The sequence below is a fragment of the Ruditapes philippinarum genome, unplaced genomic scaffold (genome assembly GCF_026571515.1).
Source record: "Ruditapes philippinarum isolate M1 unplaced genomic scaffold, ASM2657151v2 ctg502_1_1_1_1, whole genome shotgun sequence".
Classification (NCBI taxonomy): domain Eukaryota; kingdom Metazoa; phylum Mollusca; class Bivalvia; order Venerida; family Veneridae; genus Ruditapes; species Ruditapes philippinarum.
This window is the reverse complement of record NW_026852806.1, coordinates 276,227-301,271: the sequence shown is the minus strand read 5'-3', so window position 1 is coordinate 301,271 and position 25,045 is coordinate 276,227. Positions and strand designations below refer to the sequence as shown.

General features: G+C 34.9%; 1 protein-coding gene across 2 annotated transcripts in view; it reads left to right on the top strand.

Moving 5' to 3' along the window:
* LOC132724837 (msx2-interacting protein-like) overlaps positions 1–24,767 on the top strand; it is a 64,676-nt gene extending 39,909 nt beyond the window's left edge. For both annotated transcript variants that reach the window (XM_060709801.1, XM_060709792.1), the window contains 9 exons: positions 69–194; positions 2,767–2,994; positions 3,878–4,017; positions 4,810–4,959; positions 6,776–17,624; positions 17,815–17,950; positions 18,138–19,279; positions 19,534–19,692; positions 20,050–24,767. In XM_060709801.1, the coding sequence (XP_060565784.1) occupies positions 69–194; positions 2,767–2,994; positions 3,878–4,017; positions 4,810–4,959; positions 6,776–17,624; positions 17,815–17,950; positions 18,138–19,279; positions 19,534–19,692; positions 20,050–20,181 (13,062 nt within the window). In that variant the 3' untranslated portion in view covers positions 20,182–24,767. The remainder of the gene's footprint in view (positions 1–68; positions 195–2,766; positions 2,995–3,877; positions 4,018–4,809; positions 4,960–6,775; positions 17,625–17,814; positions 17,951–18,137; positions 19,280–19,533; positions 19,693–20,049) is intronic.
* Positions 24,768–25,045: the final 278 nt, after the last annotated feature.

Genomic DNA, 25,045 nt, shown 5'->3' with positions numbered 1-25,045 from the left:
TGATGTATTGTGATAAGATATGTTGTATATCTTTAAACACAATTCTATATATATGTTTTATTATACAGGATGTTGATGTAAAAAGACAAGGTGCTGTTACTGCCTACGCATTTATACAATTTACAGACATTACTAGTGTTGTAAAAGCCCTTAAAGATCTTGATGGGACCACATGGGGTTCTACAAAGCTCAAAGTAAGTAACGCTCTCGATAAAAAATGTATGTACGATAAAACAATACAAACTGAAACATTTTGTGATTCATAACTCGAGTTTTTTTTTTAAACGCGAGAGTTTCAGTGAAACATTTTGGCAACAAAAGATTCTCGCTGCTGGAAGCATCAAAAAAATTTTTTTAAGAATTCACGCTCAATTTAGAAAAATAAGGATAAATTTTTATTTTATTTTTGGTAACTTACCTGTGTGAAATATTTATGTAACCCGAAACTGAAACATGTGTTGAAACAGAGAAAATTTTAAAAAGAAAAAAGCAATGGGTCTTACTTGTGACTTAAAAAGTTTGAGGTTTTATTTAGGTTTTCTTTATCGTTCGTCCGTCCATATTAAAATCTTATTGCCTAATTGCACTGTGACTGATATATATATTAATAAATGTCTGTTGATATGGAAATACATGTATGCCTAATAAAGATCATCATATCTTGTTAACTATCTATTAATAGTGCCATTAAAATGATTGTTTGAGCCATTATTTCACTTTGCAAAAGTCTTGTATAATTTTAGTTGATTACACATTTAAAAGGGAAAATAAAATCTCTTAAGTATATAGGAATAAGTAAGTATCTAACTTTCTATACTAAGCAATTACGACCTCTTAGCAACACAATTTTCCTCTATTCGTCTGCTTTTTTATGACGCTATTATTTACTGACGCCTTATAGGTTTCAATATTTTTTGTTGTTGTTCCATATTTTTTTGCTATTGACTTTATTGGAGAAAATTAATTTTTTGATAAATAACCCAATTATCTGACTTGTTTTCTTTATTGAGGGAATTGGAATGTGAGTTTTTAAAGACAGCAATTATAACAGCAATTCTGTTTCTTATTGATCTAGAATTAACAAGCTCTTGCATATTTTCCAACCAGTTATATCCAGTTTTCTTTTGATTTCTAATGACATGTATTGGAAAATTGTATTTTTCTCTGTAAAAGAAACATGTATACGAAGCAATGCAATCTGTAATATATTCATTTTATTAAAACCTTTATGTAAATGACCGATTTTGTTTTACTGCTAGGTTCTTTAGGAATATAAAATGTAGTTTGTCACTCTTGGTGTTTACTTGTGTGCTAACAGTGACATTTTTCAATAACTGGCTGTATCTAAGACAGGATAGTTGGAAGGGTTTTTCGAATATTTTTTGTTTGAGGCCTTGTATATTAAATAAATGATGTATATGAGGTCTCATATAAACATATATACATGTAAAATTGTTTAGTTGTTTAGGATTGTTTGATTAGCAAATAACAGAAATATTGTTAACATTACCATGGGAACAAGGAAAAACAAACATGTATACTGATTTCCTGGTCATTTTCAATTAGATCTAGTTCTATATCTATTATTTGATATACAGTATTTGGTCTTAAAGAAAAAGATTCACTTCAAACTTTTGCATACGATTAATACCCATATGTAGAAAAATGTTGTTTTTGCATCTATTATCAGTTCTTTATTTAATATTTGAGGCCTCAATAATTCCATGTTTTAAAAAAAAGCAAAATACATTGTGTATCTGGTGAAACAAAAATGATGAGCTTTGCCACTAGAATAAGGCCAGCTAGCCTGTACAATCATGTAGTCTGACCAGGCTCTGTAATGTTGAACTACTTTATTGAGATTTTCATTTGATGTCCTCAAATTGATAATTGACAGTTCCAACATTGGAGGCTGGATAAGTGTATGTTATATAAGAAATTCAGCAGGCTAAAGGTCTAGAATTTATAAATTTACATGCATACTGCCTGTACAGCCTTGTACACTTTGTCCAATATTGTTCAACCCAAATCCTATCCATCCAGTATCCCACAACCCCCATTCAAAGAAGGAATTAAAAAGAGAATAGCTATAGTTTTCTGACAGGTAAAGCCTTTAATTTTCAGGCTTGATATATATATTATGGTCATGAACTTTGTGTTTACTTGTAAATTTTATTTAACACTACTGAAAGATAAGGGAATACTAGTCTGAACATGTACTGGAAAATGGACAAACTGTGTCGTAAAATCCCCATTAATGAGATTAAAATGGAATTCAAGATAAACCATTCCCTTGACAATTTTGGGAATTCCTGTGCCAAACAGGGTTTAGATAAATATCAAGGATAAGAAGGTCACACCAAGTTGTCCTAGTTTTCAGAACCCCTTTTGTTTTTGAGACCTCATTTATTTCAACTCAAAATCAAAGCAAACTTTTTCATGTAAATTATGCAATATGGTTTATTTTAAGCAATTTTTATACTTATTAATGTTGTCGATGGAAAATATAACAAAATGATGGAATATATTCAACTAAGTGCATTTTAATGATTAGAGCCTTAAGAGAGCAAGAGCTTTATTACATGACAACCACTCAATGGTATAACTCGTAGTTGAAGTCTAAATTGACCATGCGTTGGTACATTTGGATATGTTGACTTATTTTTCTGCCACAAAAGAAACAAAGGGGTTGAGGGATTGAATGTAAATTGTTCACTTCCTATTTCCGTCACTTGTATATCAGTGCTTATTCTTTAATATTTTTAGGTTGGCTTTGGTAAAAGCATGGCAACACCAGTGGTATGGTTAGGAAATCTTGCGGACACTGTACACGAGAGTTTCCTCTGTAAACAGTTTGCTAGGTTCGGAGCGCTAAGTCACACAGTTGTGGATCGAGAGAACCACAAAGGGCTCGTGTTTTTCATGAACGTGGAAAGTGCTCAGTACGCACTTCCAGAAATGCGTAACAGGATTTGGAATGGCAAGAAAATACATGTAAGTCGCCTTCAAGTGGTATTTTGTATTTGTGTATTTGCTTATACATATTTTCAGTAACAAATGAAGTCATAAGAAATAGATGCGAACAAACCTTTGTCCTTAATTGAACTTATAATGGTGGCCAAATCACAGAATGGAGCATATTTCTCTTCAATATTTATTGGTTTCTTTTTCTTAGATTACTATTTTTGTTAGACAATTTTTAGCACATACATGTGGAGCATTAGGTTTTGCTTCAATGATGGTTTGTTTGTTTTATGAGTGCAAACCTCAAGAGGCTTTTCCTTGGTGATGACAGATGATACAGTTTTAAAACACTGATTCTGATGAATTATTCATCACTGTTTATTGTGTCATAGTACTCTATCTTGAATACGGAAGTAAAATATTTGTATTCATAAACTTTCATGAAATGCTGAATAATTAATTGTTACTCTTTGTTCAAGCATATTTGGTTACTGCATTTTATTCATTATTCAGCATTAATTTGTATGTACATTTCTGACTTCCGAAAGATGAAATTAGTAATGATCTGCCATCTAGATAATATGTTATGTATGAATGACTGTCTATTGTTATTTATGTAATATTTTATAATAGTTAAATGTAGGCGCACAAATAGAAGAAATTTAATGCTATTATGGACTTTGTTTCTGTCATTTGATTTAACAATAGTAATGCATAGTGATAAGATATGTACATTCGAAATCAAATGTTTTCACTCTACTTTGTGATTGGCTCAAATATCTGCAATTGATGCTTTTCTGTTTGTTCATTATTTTCTCTTATGCATTGTATGGAAAAGTGAATAAGGATAATACACTATAAAAATGTATCAGTCAGACCTGTGTTGTACATTAATTTTGTTTCTCGTTCTCAGATTGATTACGCGAGTCGAGACTGCCAGGAAATGTTTTACAAGAAAATGGAGCAAACTGGCCAGTTACGGCCTGGTGAGCGCCCAGATGCTAGATCCATGCAGAAGAAAATAGCAGAAAATCCACACTGGGATGATGGAGGGTATGTATATTTTATACTCTGAATGCTGATGGTTAAATTCACATCTAAGTTTACTGTACTGTTTCTTAACCATTTTGTTGATTGCTTGTCAGCTTTCATACAATATAATTCATATAAATATTGCCAATACAGTTTTTATTGGCCTTAGAACTTATTCTCCATTTCTAATATTCATAAAAGTTATTTAATATCTAATAGGTATTAAATAACTTTTATAAATATTAGGAATGGAGAATAACTGATTGGAGTACATTTTAAATGTCATACCCTACATGTACTTTATGAAAATGTGGGAAAGTACTTTTATAAATAAGACATTTGAAATGAAAATTTTCATTTTCAACTTTTCCATGTAAATGCAATATTTTAAATATCATTCTTTTAATGTGATAGTACATGATATGAAAAAAAAACTGGTAATGTATATAGGAAACCTATCCTATGTATTCGCATGGGTAATTTACAGAATAATATTACTGGCCAGGAAATGGTACTCCTAATTTCTTATTTCAATTGAAGAAAGGGATGAACTTGCTGATAACACTTTGTTATAACTTGGTAAACATGTTTATCATTTACTTGATAAAATAGGTTGGGTTTTTTTTCGGGGTGGGGGGAGGGGGTTGATTTCAATATGTTAAAGAACATGTAATATATATGTAAGATATTAAGATAACAAAAATAGTTTGTATCTCTTGATATTTCACACATTCAAATGTATTTGATAATTTTTAAAAAAGAAATATCGTCTTAATGATGTATTTTATTTATATAAATGTTTTCTATTTGCAGATTTGATCCAAATTTCAAGAGAGGGGGCTTCACTCAGTTTGGACGTGGGCGTGGTAGATTTCAGAGAGGAAGGGGCTTTTTCAGGGGCCGAGGAGGAGGACCAGTGTTTGAAGGTCCTTATCCACCTGATGAATTTGCCATGCGTAGAAAGTAAGTTTTCATAATGCTTTCTTAGATTTATTCAACTTTAAATGTAATGTTTTTTAACCCTTTACCTGGTAAATTTCTTAAATAGACATGACCATAAACTGTTGTCAATTTTAAGGGATATCAATATGAAATTTTGTATTTAGTCAGCCATCATTTCAGAGTCTAGTGATACTGCGCAGACTGTCCCTATACTGGTGGCAAAAGCTAATCACTTATATTTCCAGCAGTTTTTGATGAGTACTTTTCAGCAAGGGGTAATTCAATACAGTTGATACAGGATCATGTAATCTCTGTTACATCACTGAAACTTGATGCATCCCTCATTTTGATAATTGCACAGTACTCTTTATCAACTGCTTTAATCATCAGAAAATGGATACAGGTTTTATTTCTAACAAGCAGCAAAATACTCTGTTGATAATAATTTGCCCATGCACACAACATTGCAATCTTCCTAAGGGTTTCGGGAGTTAATTTAATAGCATGTTAGGTAACGGGGATTATATTTGCTAATAAATCATATAGTGACCAACTTTAGGGAAAATGATCAACATTTTGTTTTGGAGTGTGTTGGGAAATTCTTTGGAGTTTTGTTACACCTTTATCTGTGAATACTTTCCTTTTTAGCTCGACTTTTCTATGAAAAGGGGAGCTATCCTACTCGCCCCGGCGTCGGCGTCGGCGTCACACCTTGGTTAAGTTTTTCGTACCACCCCACTTTATTTCAGAAGTATTACAAGTATGGCTTTGAAACTTACCATACTTGTTCACCATCATAACCTCCATCTACAGACAAGAGTACATAACTCTGTCAAGGTTTTTGACAGAATTATGGCCCTTTTTTGACTTAGAAAGTGTATTGAGCTTGGTTAAGTTTTTTGTACCACCTCACTTTATTTCAAAACCATTGGAGGTATTGCTTTGAAACTGACCATACTTGTTTACCATCACGACCTTCATCAACAGACAAGAGGACATAACTCTGTCAAGGTTTTTGACAGAATTATGGCCCTTTTTTGACTTAGAAAGTGTATTGAGCTTGGTTAAGTTTTTTGTACCACCTCACTTTATTTCAAAACCATTGGAGGTATTGCTTTGAAACTGACCATACTTGTTTACCATCACGACCTTCATCAACAGACAAGAGGACATAACTCTGTCAAGGTTTTTGACAGAATTATGCCCCTTTTTGACTTAGAAAATACATTGAATATGGGTAAAATCCACTTATTGCCTTAACCCTTTGAGATATTGCTTTGAAACTTTTAATGCTATTTCACATCATTACCCCCATCTGTACGCAAGAGAAGGTAACTCTGTCAAGGATTTGTTTTAAAAATTAAGGCCTTTTATCGACTTAGAATCTTGGTTAAGTTTTTAGTACCAGTCCACTTTTTGACTGAACTGTTTGAGATATTAATTTGAAAGTTGGAATACTTGTTTACAATCATGATTCCCAAACATGTCCAGGAGAAGGTAATTCTGTCAAAGATTTTATTTGAATTATGGCCCTTAACTGTCAATGTTTTGTATTATAGGCAAGCACTAAAAAACTTAAAAAATCTAAAAAAATTCATTCCTATCCACTGAACCTGCAGTGTTCAAGGGTATCACACAATTCAGTAAAATAATTCTTCACTAAATATCTTAATGCTCATGGCCATTGTTCACTTTAAAAATACAGAGATTCTTGTATTGCCTTTTACTGCAAAAACTTTTTTTATTGGCAAGCAATAAAAAAGTCGAGCGCGCTGTCTTACGGACAGCTCTTGTTACCAATGTAATCAGTATCTTATAAGTTCTCTTTGCTTTTCAGACAATTTGATGAGTACAGTCAGGGTAGTGGCCAGTACGTGGAGGATGATTATGAAGCTGCTCTTCGTGAATACGGTCATAGTCAAAGGGAGCGGCATGAACGGGCTAGTCAGAGTCCACCAGGATATGATGAAGTTTACTATGAACGCACCACCACACAGAGTGGACATGACTTTGATCCATATGATAAACACAGATTCGCTTCTTATAGGAGTTTAAGTCCCGGAAGTGATCGTGAAATGGAGATACCGGATGAAGAATTTACTCGGTTTAAAGCTCGAACTCCTAGTGATGAACGATACTACTATAAAGAAAAATTTTATGATGAAGCGCGATCTCGTGATCGTTCACACAGCAGTGATAGTGAACAGCGTTACAGACTGTCTTCGGAAGTGGTGCGAAGGCGAAGTAGGAGCCGGTCTCCTACTTTGTCAAAATTGAAAAGAACCAAAGAATTACCCATATCATACAGATCTCATTCCCCACCCACTCCAACTGAGGAAGAAGGTTATTACCACAGTGATAACAGCCCAACAGACTTTGATAGTGCTTATAGAAAATATGGGGATTATAAGAAAAGACCAAGTTCAAGTAGTGTTGAGGGTGATAGAAAAAGTAGTATTCTCATGAATACAGGACTACGTAAAGAAATTGAATCTAAAACTGAAGAACGCTCTTCTCGTAAAAGATCATATGATCAGCTGTCCCCGAAGCGTTCTGACTCGTTGCATAGAATAGAAAGGCAGCATAGTAGAGGCAGTAGGGCAGACTCATTATATGAATATGAACGTGAAAAACTTTCTGCGAAGGAACTTATTTCAAAAGTTCATCGGTTACGTTCGGAAGTAAATGAACGATTAGGTGTTAAAGATAGTCCAAGTTCAAGTTCTAATAGTGAAATCGATCCTGCAACAATGACAGAAGCGGATTTAATAAAATTACATCGTGAGAAACAAAAATTGTTACAAAAATTAACGTTAATAGAGGATAGCACAAACTTAAGTGAAAATGAGAGTGATTCACGGCATGGATCTAGTAAGAAAGCGCGTTTGGATTTAAAATACTTACAAAAGGCAGATTCACTGACTAAACAGGAGTTAAAAGAAAAACTGAAACATTTAGACGAGACTCAGAGCTATCGAAAACAAATGGATGCTCTTAGAAAGAAAGAACACCTCAGGGATTATAAGAAATCTAAATCAGCTAGTGATGTTAAAAAAGACATTTTGGATTATAGTGAAGAGGATTCATATTCATTGAATTCTCCGCGCGATTATCCATCAGGATTTATGCCAAAGAAAAGGCGAAAAGTTGAGGGTGATATTGAAAGAAAAGGTCGGTCGTATCGCTCGAGACATGATGAAGAAGCGGCTGGATTTAGTAGTGATGATGAAAAAGATAAACATGAGTTATTGAGACAAAATAGTGCGCACGCAGATTTATATTCCTCTAAATCACGAACGTTATCAAGTCTTGATGCAAGGCTTGAGAGTGCTGAATTTTCTTCTCATTCAAAAGAAGAGTCTCGTAGAGTGTCCTCAGGTAGTGACAATAATAAAGAGCATAGTGAACACAGTGGTCGCAGTCGGCGGCATAAAAAACGGGATAATCATATAACACCTCTAATTCCTCTAGGTGATGATGATATGCCAGACCCAGAAACCTCTGATCCGCGATTACCGCGTGGCAAATGTGAACGCCCACAGGTTTTACCATTGCCAGATTTTGCTCAATTTATTCAATTTTCTCCATTACCATCACCTTGTCATTCACCTGAACGTTATAGTGATCTCCCAACAGACAGTGGTAGGGACAAGTTACGCGAGTCTGCTGTAGATTCGGGTAATGCAGATGCGGCATATCAGTCTCCTTGCTTTTCACCTCAAAGTAGTAGTAGTAAGACTCATTCCCCGTCCCAATCTCCAAGTGGGTCGGGGTCGGACACTAAAGCTAACACAAACTCTGATAGTGGAAGTGGTGAGTTACCATTAGGTTTCCCCACTGACACTGAACAAATTGATCCTGATGTCAATAAAACAGACAGTTTAGATTCTGTACAAGATAAAACAAAAGTTCCAGAAGTATCAAAAGAACATGATGATAGTTTCTCTGATAATAATAGTGACAATGATAATTTAACATCAGATAATCTTTCAATTGAGGAAAGAATTCGGCAACTTGATGAAAAATGGAATAAAGCTCAAGCAGTTGCTGCAGTTACGCCAAAAGTTATTCCTGATGTGGACAGTATGGTGAACAATTCATCAACAACACCATCACCATTACTTACGCCCTACACAACAGCACCAGTTGTGACCACTGCAGCTTCAAGTCCTTCAACTTCAGCATTGTATTCAAAATATAGAATCCGTAAAAGGAATGACCCTTCAGGGTCAGGTACAGAAAAGAGTGATGGTCCGTCAGAAATTGTACAAACTGTCTTGTCTAAATCTAGTATTTTTGACCAGGACAGTAAGAGACTTGGACAAACAGATGAATCAGTTGAAAATAAGGACTTAACATCTACAAATGAGAACTCACCAAAATCTTATAGTGCATGGAATAAGGCTGAAATTAAAGAAAATCCAATGGTGACTGTGCCAGGATCCCTTTTAGACCGATTAGGTCAAGGGAGTAATGGCTCTTTCCCAACATTGACAGTGAATACCACATTTCCTAGTGCTACTAATGTGTCCATGAACAAAACAGACTCTATGAATTCAAGTATATACAGTTATGACAATAGGGCAGCCAAACAAGTAAGCCCACTACCAAGTTTGGATATACCAAGTGTTAATGATAAAAGCAGTCTGACTGTATCTTCCGCAGTTTTAGAAGATAATCTTTTACAAAAAATTGACTTTTCAGAAAAATCACCACGGTTAGAACGAAATGGTTTAAGTGGAAGTGATTTAGATTTAACAAAGACTGAAATTGAGAAATCACCAGTATTACCCAAATCAATATTGAAAAATCGAAGTGACTCGGACTTAAGTTTAACAAACAATTATTCTGACAAAATCAATCTAGATAATAATGTTCTCTCTTGTTCTAGTGTTGAAAATAAGTTTGAAAATGTTATTAAAGAAAACAGAATGGAATTAAATGACAAAAGTGAATTGATCAAAAGTGAAAAGAAAGATGACATTGATGATAATCACTCTAAACTTGTTAAATCTTCTAACTTGAATGGGGAGTCTAAAGATATCAAAGAGGAAAAATGTGATGATGTTACAGAACTGAACAAAAGTGGTGCTAAAAAGGAAGAAGCTGATAGTAATAAAGACGTTATTTCTCAATCCAGTGTGGATAAACATAGATATGAAAGTGCTACAAATGACACTGTTAAAACTGAAAGTAAACCATTAACTGTTGACAAAATGCATTCTGAAGGTATAAATCAGGACTTAAAATGTGAAAGGGCTGTAAAAACAGACATTGGAAATGTTCCTATTGTTAAAGTCAAAGAAGAAAGTGTTGTAGATTCAAAGAAATCTGAATCTGATACTGAAGTGAAAGCTGTGAAGCAAGAAGTGAAAATGGAAGTGGAAACCTCTGTTGAAAGCAAGAAATCTGATCAAAAAGCACAGTCCAGTAAAACACCAGACAAAGAGAAACATTCCAGTAAAGAATCAAGCAAATCTACAAAAGATAACACTTTTAAGGAACCTAGTCATAAGAAACAAAAGGTGTCCAAAGACAGTAAGGACAAGAAGTCTGACTCCAATCACAAGGACGAGAAACATAAAAAGAAAGAATCAGATAAGAAAGGTGAGTCTTCCCACAAGTCAAGCAGTGATAAGAAAGATGATAAACATAAACAGAAATCAAAATCAGAGAAAGACAAGAAAGATAGTGACAAAAAATCAAAAGAAAAAGATGAGAAGAAAGACTCTAAAGAAGAAAAGAAGAAAAAGGTTGAGAAGAAGGAGAAAAAAGATGACAAAAATGACAAAGAAAGTAAAGATGATAAATCAGATAAACATTCCAAAGAAAAAACTCACAGTAAAGACAGTGAAAGTAAAGATAATAAGGAGAAAAGTGGTGAAAAGAAAGAAAAGAGTGAAAAGAAGCATGAGAAAAAAGATGGGCACAAACATGACAAACATTTAAAATCTCCAGATAAGAAGTCCAAGTCTGCACATAAAGAAGAAGATGGCAAAGATAAATCTAAAGAAGCTTCACAAAAAGAATCCACACCAAAAGAAGGAAGCTCTAAAGATGTTGAGAAAGATAAATCAGACAAAGACAAGCCAGAAAAGAAAGGTGAATCTAGCAAAAAGGAACACAAAAGCTCTTCTCATAAGACAAAGAAAAATAAAGATGAAAGTAGTAAGAAAACAAAGGATGAGGGCAGTGAGTCTAAATCGGTGAAGGAAGAACCTGCTGAGACAAAGAAAAATAAGGATGATGAAAGTAAGAAAGTGAAAGATGACCACAGTGAGCACAAGAAGAAAGACGAGTCAAACAATAGAAATAATAAGGATTCTCCAGATAAAAACAAGGATGCCAACCGGAAAGAAAGTTCTGAAAGGAAAAGCTCAGAAAAGGTAAAAGATAAAAGTAGTAATGGCGAGAAATGTAAGGAAGACAAATCTAAGAGTAAAGAAAAGGAAAACAAAGATAAAGATCCAGACCATTCCAAATCTAAGAGTAGTAAGCCTCAATCTAGTACTAGTACATCAGAGTCTAGTGACAAACCAAAATCTCAATCAAGTGAAGCCAAAGTTGAGAAACCAAAGGCTGAAAATGAAAAAGAGGAAAGCAAAAAGTCAGAAAACAAGGAAGACAAGAAAAGCAAGGATGTTGAAATGAATAAAAATTCTTTTTCTCTGAAAAAATTTACTAAAGAATTGGATAGTCATAAGAAAAATCCTAAACCTGAAAAAGCAATCAAAAATAAAATTGAATCGAAAAAAGAAAGTAAGAAACCTGCTGAACCTGAGTGCAAAAATAAGAAGGATACTCCCAAAAAGAAAGACAAAGATCATCCTATGTATAATGGTTTGACAGAGGAAGATCTTGCTATCTTTGCTCAGTTTGCTGATGAGTCAAGTCTATCAATGTATGCAAAAGTTAAGAGACGATCAACTGAGAAGAAACTGCATCATGATAAAGAACATGAAGAACAAAAGAAACTAATAAGTGAATATAAGAGAAATCAAAAGAACAATAAAAAGCACAGTCTAAGTGATATAACAGAAAGTAGTGAAGTGAGCTCTGATGATGATAATAGACAGAAATCTAGTTCTGGACAGAAGAGTAAGAAAAAGTTTGCTTTCTCCTCAGATGACAGTGCCAGCTCTACTGACACAGGTGCAGACATTCTTCAGAAAAAGAACAAATCAAAAATGCAAATGAAGAAACCAAAAAGAATTCTTGATATTTATTCATCCGATTCAGAAGAAGAAGAAATGAGCAGCAAGACTCCTTCCAAAAAGTCGTCTTCAGGAAAGAAAAAGAAACTAGAAGTTCATAGAGAGCTTGAAAATAAATTTGAATTTGACAGTATAAGTGATTCAGATAACAAAACAAGTGCTACAAAACAAGCAAAAGTCAAAACAAAAACAAAGACAAATAAGAAACCTTCAAAGTCAACCAAAACAGAATCAAAATCTCAATCTAAGAGTGAGAAAAAGGATCTTAAACTACAGAAACCTAAAATTCAAAGGAAAGACCTCAGTTTTAAAGATTTATTTTCTGATGATTCAGATGACAGCATGGACTCTGATAGTGACAGCGATATTATGATGACTTCTAAATCCAAGAAGAAACCGTTTTTCAATAAAAATGATAAAAATAAGAAGAAGCTTCCTAGAGGCAGTTCCATCTACACCTCATCAGAAGAAAGTGATAGCAACAGTGAGGAGGAATTCAAACCAATGTCTCCTCCTAAAACAACAGTTCTACCAAAGAAAACTGAGAAGAAAATTTCTCCATTTAAGGATCATGACAGCGACTCATTTAATTCTGATATTGAAATTAAAAGTGAGAAAAACAAAAAGGATATCAAAAATAAACTGGAAAGAAAGCACGATAATAGTTTTGACAGTGATAACAGTCTCTTATCAGACCCAGAATTGCATAAAGTCAATAAGTTTAAAACTGAGCACACAGATAAGATTAATAACAAAATTGACATTGAGATATTTTCCAGCTCTGATGCTGAAAGAAAATTCAAGAAACAGAAGTCAAAGGAGAAAGCTGAAAAAGATATGCACAAGTTTAACAATAATAAAAAGCTGCATGACATCATTACTGATGATGGTAGGTTTGACGGTCTGACAAAGCTGGAAATGGCTAAAGTTTACTCTGAAACTGTGTATGAAAAGGACACTTTGTTATCAAACTTGACCAACAAAGATAATCTTCCACCAATTCTTGCAGATATTAACAAAGAACCTCTTTATAAATTGGGTATGGAATCAGTGAGAAATGATATTCCAAATTTGAAAGATATCACTTTTGATGAAAAGTCAGGGAAGATAAAGAATAAGAAACACAAGAAAGAAAATAAGAAGAAAAAGAAGAGTAAGGACAAACCTGGAAAAGAACTTTCAAAGGAGAAAATTGACAGTATCAGTAACAAGTGCTTTGAGCCAAAGCCAGAAATTCCATCTCAAATTGTTGATCAAGCAGAACAGTTGAAACAAGATTCTGATTTAGAAAACGCAAATGCAGTTAACAGAAATTTATTTGATGAAATGAAGACAATGAAATCACCTGAAGGTAAAAAGAACAAGACAAAGAAAGAAAAAGATGCAAGTCATAATATCAGTAGTAAACAAGTCATTGAAAAAGAAAAGCCTAAAGTGGAACGAGAAAGGTTATCGGATTCTGATTTTTTGTCCGATTCTGAAAAGAGAAAAACAAATCAGGTTGACAAATTATCTGTCACAAATAAAAAATTGGATCTCAAGAAATCTCCAAATTCTGATGTTTTTGATTTCCAGGAGGAAGAAAGTAAAATTGAACCAATTAAGGAGTCACATATGAAAGTTATGAAACCAGACTTGTATGTGGCCAGTGATCATGAGGCAGATACTGCTGCTAATGTGCCTGTTGAAATACAGAGTGTGGAAATAGAGTTCACAAGTGAAGAGCAGGATTATAAAGATGATGGAAATGTTTGTCCAGAAGTGGAGACAACAGAAATTGTAATTGAAGAAGCAACTGAAGTCAAAGTTGAAAAAGAGAAGCCCAAACCTAGAAAGCGGAAGGGACGTAAAAATAGTGGAAAAGAAGATCTTACTGAAGAAGCAGTTTCTAGCCTATCAAAGGAAAGCAAAAATCAAAGTGACATTCAAACTGAAGTTGTGCCATTTGAAGCTCCTGCTTCTAATGAGCAGGAACTTGTCATAGATGAGGGTGTTTCTCTACATGTTGAGGATGAAACTGATAAAGCTGTAGAATCAATTGTGAATGACGAAAATGATGAAACAGCCAAAGCAGTTGAATCAATCCTGCTTGATGGTATGCCAACATATGCCATCTCTGAACCTGTAGAACCAACACCAGAACTGGACACTAATTACTTACAGCCTGGGTTTGCCCCTGGTCTTCCGGCTGCCATTCCACAGGTTGGGACTGAAGTTGAAACTACCACTGCTAACACACCTCTCAAAGGAAAGAAAGGAAGGAAAGGTAAACGAACAAAATCAGGGCCGGCAGATACACTCCTTAATGAGAACTCAAATAAGCTCCCTGAAGGAAAATCATTTGATTTACTTGGGGATACTGCATTTGCTCCGGATATTACAAATCCTTTGGACCAAAATGACGATGATGATGATGGCAGATTGCAAATTGACTTTGATCCACCCAAACCAGAAACTAAACAGAAAAAGCCAAGAAAACCTAAACAAACTAAGGGCAACAAAATGAATGATGCTGCAGCTTTAGCTGCTGAAAATAAGCTTGATAACCTCTTTGGAAACTTCAATAGTAGAGGTCAGAATAAGGATGAGCTGAATAGGGACTCCCTTAGCAGTGAGAGTTCTGAACTTGATAGATCTAAGCATGAAGAGTTACTATTTATGGATAGGGAAGACCAAAGACATGATTCAGACATGATGTCACCAGATGAGAGATCTACATCTGATGACTTGACAAGTCCTGATGTTATCAAAGCAAAGCCAAAGAGAGGACGCAAACCTAAAAACAAAGATCCAGCTAGTGTTCCAATACCAAGAACAAACTCACCAAGGGCAACTAGGACATTGTCACCACGTTCTCCAAGAAGCAACTTTGATCCAAAATCTCCAGAACCAAAGTTGAATTGTCCAAAGAATTTGATTGTAGACGAGGGTAGTAAATCAAGTGCTAATGTGTTTGATTTTGATGATGATGAATTTGGTTCTAATAAAGTTGGTCAGATTCCCTCAACAACAGCACCAACTGTGGCAACAACCACGCCAGCTCCAAAGCAGCGAAAACCAAGACAAAAGAAAAAGGTTGAACCTGGCCTGCAGAGCCCAGAAAATCGTAGTATGTTTTCTAGTCCTGAGCACAGTGATAAGCTTATTATTGGAAGCCCCGACCCAAAAGATGTATTTAGTCCAGATCATAAAGTGCAATATAATGCATTTGAGAAAAAGACATTGTTTTCACCTACATTTCAACCAGAAGAACAAAAACTTGAAGTCAAAACTGCAGCTGATGATAAGCCACCAGAGCCATTATTTAAAGCTTTCTTCGAGGCAAAACCTAAAAATGAAAAGGATCCTTTACTTGTCAAAAAAGGCATGTTCAGTCCAAAAGAAGGTGAAAATAAGACACTAACAGCCGCACAAATAATGAGTAATGTAGATAAAACAATTGAGGATGTGTCTAAAGGGTTATTTGAAAGTACTGATGATGAAGCTACAAGTCATTCCAATGAAACAACACCTGTTCAAAAGAAACGTCAGTCAAGAAAAAGTAAAGAGGAGGATATAAAGTCCCCTCTTAAATCGCCAGTTCCAAAATCTCCTATGGTTAAATCTCCAATTGCTAACCACATCAACAGTCCACCACCATCACTACCAGTACCTCCTCAGCAACCTTTGGTCTTGCCTGGAATGGGAATTGGCCAACCAACAGCTCCAGCACAAATTGGAGAACCACAACTTGCAGGACATGTTGGAATGTTTGGTCAGATGTCACCACCAGTTTCATTAGCTGCTTGTCGTGCTCCAGGTCAAGCCAACTCTGCACCAGAAGCTGCCAAAAATGTGGAAGGTCCACAGAAAATTCCAGAAAAGATGCTCCCTCATTCTTCACCTGTTAAGACAACTGTGTTGCAATCACCAGTGAAATCTTCTGGTATTACTACAATAGCTCAATCTACAGCTGCTACTTCAGTCATGTCAACTGTCTCAGCATCTGTGGCACAAGATCTTAGAAAAGGTGATGGAGCAATGGAAGGAGTTCTCAAGAATGCCATGCCTGGTTTTCTTGTTCCTGGTATATCTGCGTCTACTGCAATGAATGTTGTACAAGAAATGACTTCTGCTGCCAGCACTGCACACACAACAGTAATATCATCAACAGCAACATCAGCAGTAGCAACAGTTACACCAGCTTCTGACTTAGCCAAAAGGCAGCAACAGACTGAGAAAATGGCACAAGAGCAGCAACTGCTGGAACAACAAAGGATAATGGAGCAAAAGTTGATAGAACAGAAACAAGTAGAGCTTCAGAAGCAACAAGAGCATCATGTGAAACTGAAGGAGATGGAATTGAAAAGACAGATGGAGCAGAAACATATAGAAGAACAGCACAAGAAGTTACAGGAACAGTTGAAGAACAAAGAGCTCCAAGAGATGAAAAATAAAGAGGAAGCTATGAAACAAGAGAAGGAAAAGAAGCGGTTAGAAGAGCAGTATAAGTTGTTACAGCATCATCAGGAGCAGTTGAAGCAGCTTCAAGCTGTTGTACCTGGTGTACCTCCACTAAATCAGCAGGGCATGTTGTCACCAGGAGCACTATCGAGGCCTAGACCAAGTTTACCATCTCCTAATGATGGCAAGAATGGACCAAGGCCACAAATATCTGCACATCATGCAATGCCACCAGGTCCCTTTGGTTTGCAGGTACGTCCAGGTCAATTCCCTCAGCATTTGACTCCTGCACAGATTCAAGCTATGCAGCAACATTTGGTACAACCTTTAGGTCAAGACAAACTACCAACCAATGCTGAATTAGCCCTCAAACATCAGCAGCTTCAACAGCATATTGCCTCTCAACAGAAGGCACAGGTTCAAGCCTTAGCAGAGCAAAAGGCTCAGATTGCTAAGCAGCAAGCAACACAGGCTAAGCAGAGTTCCCAACAAGCTGTACAAGGCAAACAGCCAGCTCATAGTGCCCCTGCCAAAACTAGTCCCGCAACAGCAGCAGCCAAGAAAGGTGTTGAACTACATCGACCTCCTCCCACAAGCCAGGGTCCAGGTATTCCACCTCTGCATGGCAAGGAAGGTGCACCATTACCAGGTAGCCAGGAAGCTGCCAACCAGCTTACTCAGCAGATTAAGCAGCAACTGGCAATGCAAGCTCAACATAATCAGGGTCACCCAGGCTCACATGGTGGACCACCACAAGCTCCACATGGCTTACCTGGTTGGCAAATTCCTCATATGAGACCAGAGGGTCCAAGACAACCAGGTCCACAAGGGCCTGTTACTGGTGAGGCTCGTACATCTATGCCTGGACCGGTGCCGGTTCTTGGTGGAAATCCACAACAGGTTCAGAGAGTGTCCCCAAATCCACCCACTAAGTCACCAACAGTTGCACAGACAGCACCAAACATGGTTCTCGGCTTCTCACAGCATCAAACTGCTGCACCTCGGGCACCAAGTCCAGCTGTTGCTAAGGTAACAGTTTTCTTTAGTTTACTTTTTAAAGAGCACACATATATTTTTCAGAAAACAGTTTGATATTTTCTTATTTTGAAGATCCCGTTTTTGCATTGCATATTATAATTACATGTATTTTGTATATTCAAAATGATCATTTTTACCACCATAAGAATTTAGAAATTAATAAACCTATTTCTTATTTTAGACTGCAGAAAGGCAAGGCTCAAATGGCAAGTGGGCAGGGACAGCAGGGGCACCTCCAAGACCCAGTCAGCCAGAAGTAAGACCAAGAGTGCCAACAACTGAGGCAGGTCCACCAGCAACTAGACCTGAGATATGGGGTATGTTATTAGACTTTTATAAACTACGTGTATTGTATGTGTCCATTGGCCTTTTTAGCTTATACATGTTTTGAATTAGATGGTGTGCATTATTAAGCAAATCAAATGTCAAAATCAAAACTTTTTACAACAAGCTACAGAACCCTAGTTTTAATGAAACATAATGTATCTTTGTGTCTGTTAACAGGTGTAAATGGACCACCAGGCTCCACCCCAATGAATATGAACCCGATTCCCAGACCAGCTCATCAGCAACCACCATCTGCCCACCAGCAGCAGCCCGACACCTTACAGCTGACCCGGCCTCCTGCGCCAGCAGAGAGGGGAGGCAAGGATAAATTCATTCAACAGCAGCAGCATATTCAAGAATTGCAGAGGCAGGAATTGTTGAAACACCAGGAATTGCAGCGGCAACAACAGCTACGGGACCAGGCTCTACACGCTCAGGCTCAGAAGGAGGTTCAGATACACAAGGAGCGGGAAGAGAGGGAGAAAAGGGAAGCCGCTCAAGCAAATCTTGCGTCACAGAGTCAGGTTGATCCAAGACAGTCTCCCGCTGTGAGAATGACTTATCCCTTTGTTGAACCAAGGCCACCAAGTCGTGATGGCGGGAAAATGCAACAAAGTCCTGCCATTGTTGATCCACGAGACCCAAGATTCCCTCAGCAGTTTCCTGGTCATCACCCTGCTGATTTACGCATGGGCTCCTCGCAGTCCAGTGCTTTCAGTCCGGCTGCTGGAAACAGTGGTGATCCTACTCATATGTACTCCCAAGCTGAACTTCAGAGGCTTCAAAATGGTCTTATTCCTGCATATCCACCAGGTCTTATGTTGCGTGAACCCCATTTGATTCCAGGACATGCACCATACATGCTTCCAGGACACCTAGCTTACATGGCCCAACAGATGGAGCACCAACAGCACCTGGTTGATGGTCGTCCACCATCGAGGGGAACTAGTAGACCACCCTCAAATCAGCCAGTACATACAGTTTCCCCCACCCAGCACACTCCAAACGATCAGCGCAACCAGGGTAGAAATCAAAATCAACAAGGAAATGCTCCGCCTCCATCCAGCAGAGATCCTCCTCACCCAGGAGATGGTAGTTTACTGAGTCTGTTGCAGCGCTATCCAGTTATGTGGCAAGGGGTTCTTGGTCTGAAGAATGACCAGTGTGTAGTTCAGATGCACTTCATCTCGGGATTTCAGCCTCTGGTAAAGATGTCATTGCCCCAGCAAGCTCCAGATGGAACTGTGCAGCCACTCCGTATTGCTCAGAGAATGAGGTTAGAGCAGGCTCAACTAGAGGGTGTTGCCAAACGCATGCAGGTGTGCTTTTGCCAAATTTCCTCATTTAAACATAAATGATATTATCAAAACTCTCTGAAAACGTTATTTCACAGGAAAAATTACATTATTTTAATTGCTTACTTACATTAACATATTGTTAATACTTTCTTAAAAGATACTTTGACAGATAAAAATAAACCCACTTTAGTTGAATTACACATAGATTTAAAAGTAAAAATCTAAAATTTTGTCATGGTGATATATTATTAACACACCATAATCTGTTGTTTCAGATGGAGAAAGATTATTGCATGATGCTTGCTTTACCATGTGGACGCGACCACACAGATATTTACCAGCAGACGCGAGCCATGTCAACCGGATTTATCCAGTACTTACAGCAGAAACAAGCGGCTGGTATAGTCAATGTTGCTGACCCAGGATCACAACAGGTGAATAATTCTAAAATATATTTCTATTTTAAAGTGGTTCTACCGTGGTTGAACCAGAATCGGTTGAACCAGAATTCGAGGAATCTTGTTAATTTATGGCAAGTTAATATAATCTGTATGTAGACAAAGAAATTGCTATTGTCGTCCGCAACATTTCTATAATTTTAATCTTGATGTTTTATTAAATAAATCTGTATGATTCAGCCCATTTCATAAACATTTTGTAACATTTTTAAGCATTTTTGTATTGGAATGGTGTTGTTGTTATAATAGAATTTTCATTCTGCTTATTTTTATTGATTGTAAAATCGGTTATAAAGAAATTATTCAACAAGATATTTCTGGTTTATATTTCAGCCTGCATATGTGGTTCATATATTTCCACCATGTGATTTCTCTCAAACGACCTTGTCTCGACTTGGATTTGACCTTTTATACCAGGTCAAGGACTTAGCCCATCTTATAGTCATCATAGCAACAGTTGCTTGAATACAAAGGTCACAGTGACCTTGTTTCTCAGTGTAAGTCAGCAACATTGATAGAGGAGGAGACGCCATACTCAAAATCTTTTTAAGAGATTTATTTGTTGTGTTGTTGCTAGGAAATAACCATATAAATGACGACAATATTCAAGGATATGACAGTTACGCAGAATTGAATAGCATACATTTGTGTTAAAAAACCTGTGTATTTTAAAAATAACCCCGGATTTGACTTTATATATAATATATATATACATGTATATCTATATATACAGACCCAGAAATGAATTAATTTGATATATGTTGCGTATAATAGTATAGTGAAATTAATAATGTAGATTTGTACAGGATTATTATACAATGTATTCATGACACTTACGCTTAACACAACAGCTGTGTAGAGTTGGGAAGGAGGCTGTTGTGTGTCTCTCCCTTTAAACAAGTGTTGTCTATAGTTATTGTGCATAATTACTTAAATGCATAAAAAAAAATATGTGTAATGGAAATATTGGCTGTTCTTTGTGGAATATAGTTAAACTAACACTGGAGTAACTAGTCGGTAAATTAGTGAAAAAAAACAACTTCGATGTTGTCACCCCCTGAATCGTTGTGTTTTTATGTACTTAATAACTATTGTGCTGTGTGTTTAAAAAAAAAAGACGCAACAAAAATCCACAAAAAATAACGACTGCAGTGATTGCTAGTGAACTTGGACTATATTTGTGTATTCATACGCTATTACACGTGCATGGAATTACTTTCTTTGGCTGAATTACTTTATAGTCAATATGTGCGTTGTTGTTTTTACTATTATTAATGAAATGTGAAAAAAGTGTGATGTGCGAAATTGACGGTCACTATGCTGCAATTTCTATTGTTATTTTTCTCTCTTTATACTATTTTTTATCTTGGATTTACTGGTTATTTTAGTTACACTATGGATATACCTGTGTTATTTAGACAGACCACAGATTTGATTGGAATTATAACGTTTTGAGGGGTATTTTTTTCTTCATGGTGATGAAATGGATTTAATTGTGGTGATTTTTTTCTTATTATTGAGTGACTTACACCTGTTACTTGGAGTTTGCATATTACACTGCCAGATTGAACTCTTTGTTGGAATTGTTTATTATATATATAAGTGTTGAATCATGATTTGAATTAAATTAACTATATAGTGCTTGATGATTAAAATGATAACGGTCTTGAATTATTTTCTTATCATGTAGTTTATAAGTCCTTTTTCATTCATTTTTAGGACTTTTCATTCATTTTTAGGACTTTTTTTTTTTTTCTTTCTTCAATTTCTGGATTTTAAAATCATTTTCTAGATATATTTACATACACATTCTTTATAAAGCATTTGCACTAGAAAATAGATGTTTCTGACAATTTTGATTCACGTTTTTAGTGAACATAGATACTATGTGCTGGACACGATATGGTTTTTTTTGCCCCCCTGTTCAGACCAATTTTTTTTGTATCATTATTATTGCTTATTAAAATGTTTTTCATTGCTGTAGGACTTTGTGCTATCATTTGAACCGCTTTCTGGCGGGGCTTTTTTCACATCATTCGATAGAATAAATAATTGTTATTATTAAACATAGTTCTTCTGTACCTACATGTAAATGGCAGCTAGGATTCGTAAAAACATTTTTTTGTTGATATATTTGTTAAATTTTTTTTTTGCCGTGTAACACATCAGTAACAGTATTACATTATTTGACATAAAATTGTGTATGTGTTGTGTACCTGACATATACGTGTATTGTGTGTGCACTTAAGAATACACAAAAATGTATGTTGAGTGCATATTTAAGGGAAATCATTAATGAGGACTAATTCAGTATGTTTAAAGATGATTTTGAATAGATCTTTATACTACTTCACATTAAATAGAGAAAAAGGAGGAAAAAAATTTCGACAAAAAGCAACACTTAATAACCATTTTAAATAAATATTGTATCGGAATTCCTAAAATCAGTTGGACACAGATTACTTTACCATTCACACAAAAGAAGATGTCCATGATATTTATACCATTTTCCATCACTTTTTAGAAAGAGTTTTTAAAATCATAAAAAAAAGTTATTTGCGCAACAAAAATGCTGAGTAAGGTAAAATAAATATAATCATCATTGTAACAAAAAAGAGAAAATACAAGGTGTTTTGTAATGTAATTGTCCATGTATTATTTTTTGTTTCGTGTAAACAAAGACAAAACATTTTAATTTGTCTTGTGATGAAAAGCAAGGTTACTTGGATTTCATGCAATCATATAAATGTATCACTCCGAAGAGGGTTGTTAAGGATTTAATTTCTCATTTATTCATATGTTAATGCAAAAAAATGGCCAAAAAGATGTGAAAAAATAAGATAAGATGAAAGACAGTGGCTATTAAGCTGTAGTTAATCAGTAAAATGAGATAATTAATGCTTCAGTTGAATGAAAAACATTGAAATATTTGAAAATTTGATGTAAAACTATTGCAGAGTCTGGTTGAACTACCCAAGACCAAGTCATTAAAAAAAAAAATACTAAAAAAGATTAATTAATTTTTATGTTACATAAAATGGTACTTGGTTATTTTTTATTAAGTTATCTTATTTCTTGTACCCTTTCTTGTATAGTGTTTACAATTTGAAAAAATTCAATAAATTATTCATAGAATTTATTTTTTTAGAATAATTTAAAATTTGTCTTTGCCCAGTTTATAATTTATTTTTTTACAGCTTTTGTTACATTTAAGGCAAATATGGTAAATAGAAGTTAAATTCAATTGTATGGAATTCACAAGGTAACCTTGTTTTATCATTAATATTGTTTACACAGTTAATGAGTAGAAAAGCATGGTATTTATCATGTCTATTTGATTTTGTTTACCCAACAAACTTTGTTAATGATACACTATTATACATTATATTATAGTAAAGTGTTATGTGTACATACGTTGTATTTTTGTAGAAAAAAAGGTAAAAAAAAGAAAATTGTGCAATGAAAACACAACTTTATGGACAAATTATTTTGATCTCAAACTTTTGCTTTTGAGTGATTGAGTGAAAATAGGATCATCTTTGTCTGTTATTTCTTCTGTCCATCATCGAGTGAAAGAATGAATGATCAATACTTTGTTTATTGAATTGGTAGAAATATTTTCTTCTGTTTTTTTTTTCTTCTTCAGTTTTAAATTAGTATAATTATGGGTGATTTTTTTTTCTTCTGATTGTTAAAAGATCGGGTTTATTTTTGAAAAAAACAAAACATTTTGCTTTAAATTGGAAGCCATTTTCACAATATATGCGAAATAGACTTTATTTATTAACTTTTTGAAATTGTTGTTAGTTTCTTTTATATTAGAATTTTTATATAAATTAGAATTGTTTGAATATTAAAACTGATCCTATGGTCATATTTTAGGAGAAAGAAATAAAAAGACAAGGGCTATGTGATAACGTTTCTAATTTATTCATGTTTATTTTTTTTTCTGTGATAACTAAATTTTGTTTCATTGGAGTAACTGATGTTTTGTTACCATAGAAACTGAATATTGGTTGCCATAGTGATGAGTATTTTTTTTGAAAATCATTGAACTGATTAAATTGATATAGGGCATAGGAAGCTGGAGGTCATGGGTTGTGTGTCGGGGAGGGGGAGGGGTTATGATCAGAAAATATTTACATTAATGTTGCATGAAATTATAAAAATCAAGAGATAAAATTTCAAGAAAAGTGCTATCTGTTTTGTATATATTGAGGATATGGCATACTTTTTTGTAAGCTTTATTATATTGGGACTATTTTTGTTCATTTTATTACAAAATTGTTAGTCGGATTTTGAAATTATTCTATATCCACTTTTCTATTTAAAGAAAAATTTTAAGATTTTAACATTTTTTTTCTTTCTTTTACATTTCTCTTTTTTTTTTCTCCCTACTGTTCTATTTCATATTTCGTCTACATTGTTACTTGTTATTTCATATGTCACTTTTCTATGTAATGCCCCTCATTTTCCCCATTTATTATACATGGCATCGTATATGTTTTTGTGTAAAGTCACTTAATGTGTAATACCATTGTTACCCCTGGTTATAAATGTGTATATTTGATTGTACATATGTGTATATATTAATGCAGAGCTATCAAGTTTATGTATATATTGTATATATATGACATTGTCTATGTATATATAAGCCAACAGCCTATTGTGATCTTTAATCCCAAGAGGAACATTTCTATAGAGATAATCTAGGTTTCCATGGCAACAGGTCTTGGATATTTTCTTTAATTATTTTAGTTTGGGGAAAAAAAAGCAAAGAACGTCTTTCCTGCGCTTATAAGGGAAGCTGAAAACTGTCTTTTTTCAGTTTTAATTAAATTTAAGATACAGATGTGTTTAATGATGGGTTGAACTCTTATTTAGATGTATTGTCACCAGACGATATTTTTTTGTCTTTTTTAGAATTTTGTTATTTATGAAATGTTCAGAAAATTTCTGAAATTGGTTGCTATGGTGACCGTTGTCATGTAGGAAGTTTGTTTCTTCCTTGGTCTTGTCTCACTAAAATCTGATTAAAATGTTAACAAATATATCATGTTTTGTTGTCTCTTTTGTCATGGTGTATAATGATATATATAGAGATTTCAGAAAAGAATGAATGAAATGAATGTGTCTAGCTGCGGAAACAAATATCTCAAATAGAGCATGCGGGGAAACGTCACTGATAAGAATAAAGTCCTTTGCTGAAGTTTGTTTTAAAGTACCGGAAAGTAACAATTGACAAACAGAGTAAATATTGTCCTAAAAACTTGGTGTTATTCAATAGCCCCTCTGAACTTGGCATGATGAAAAAGTGCAACAAGAATTC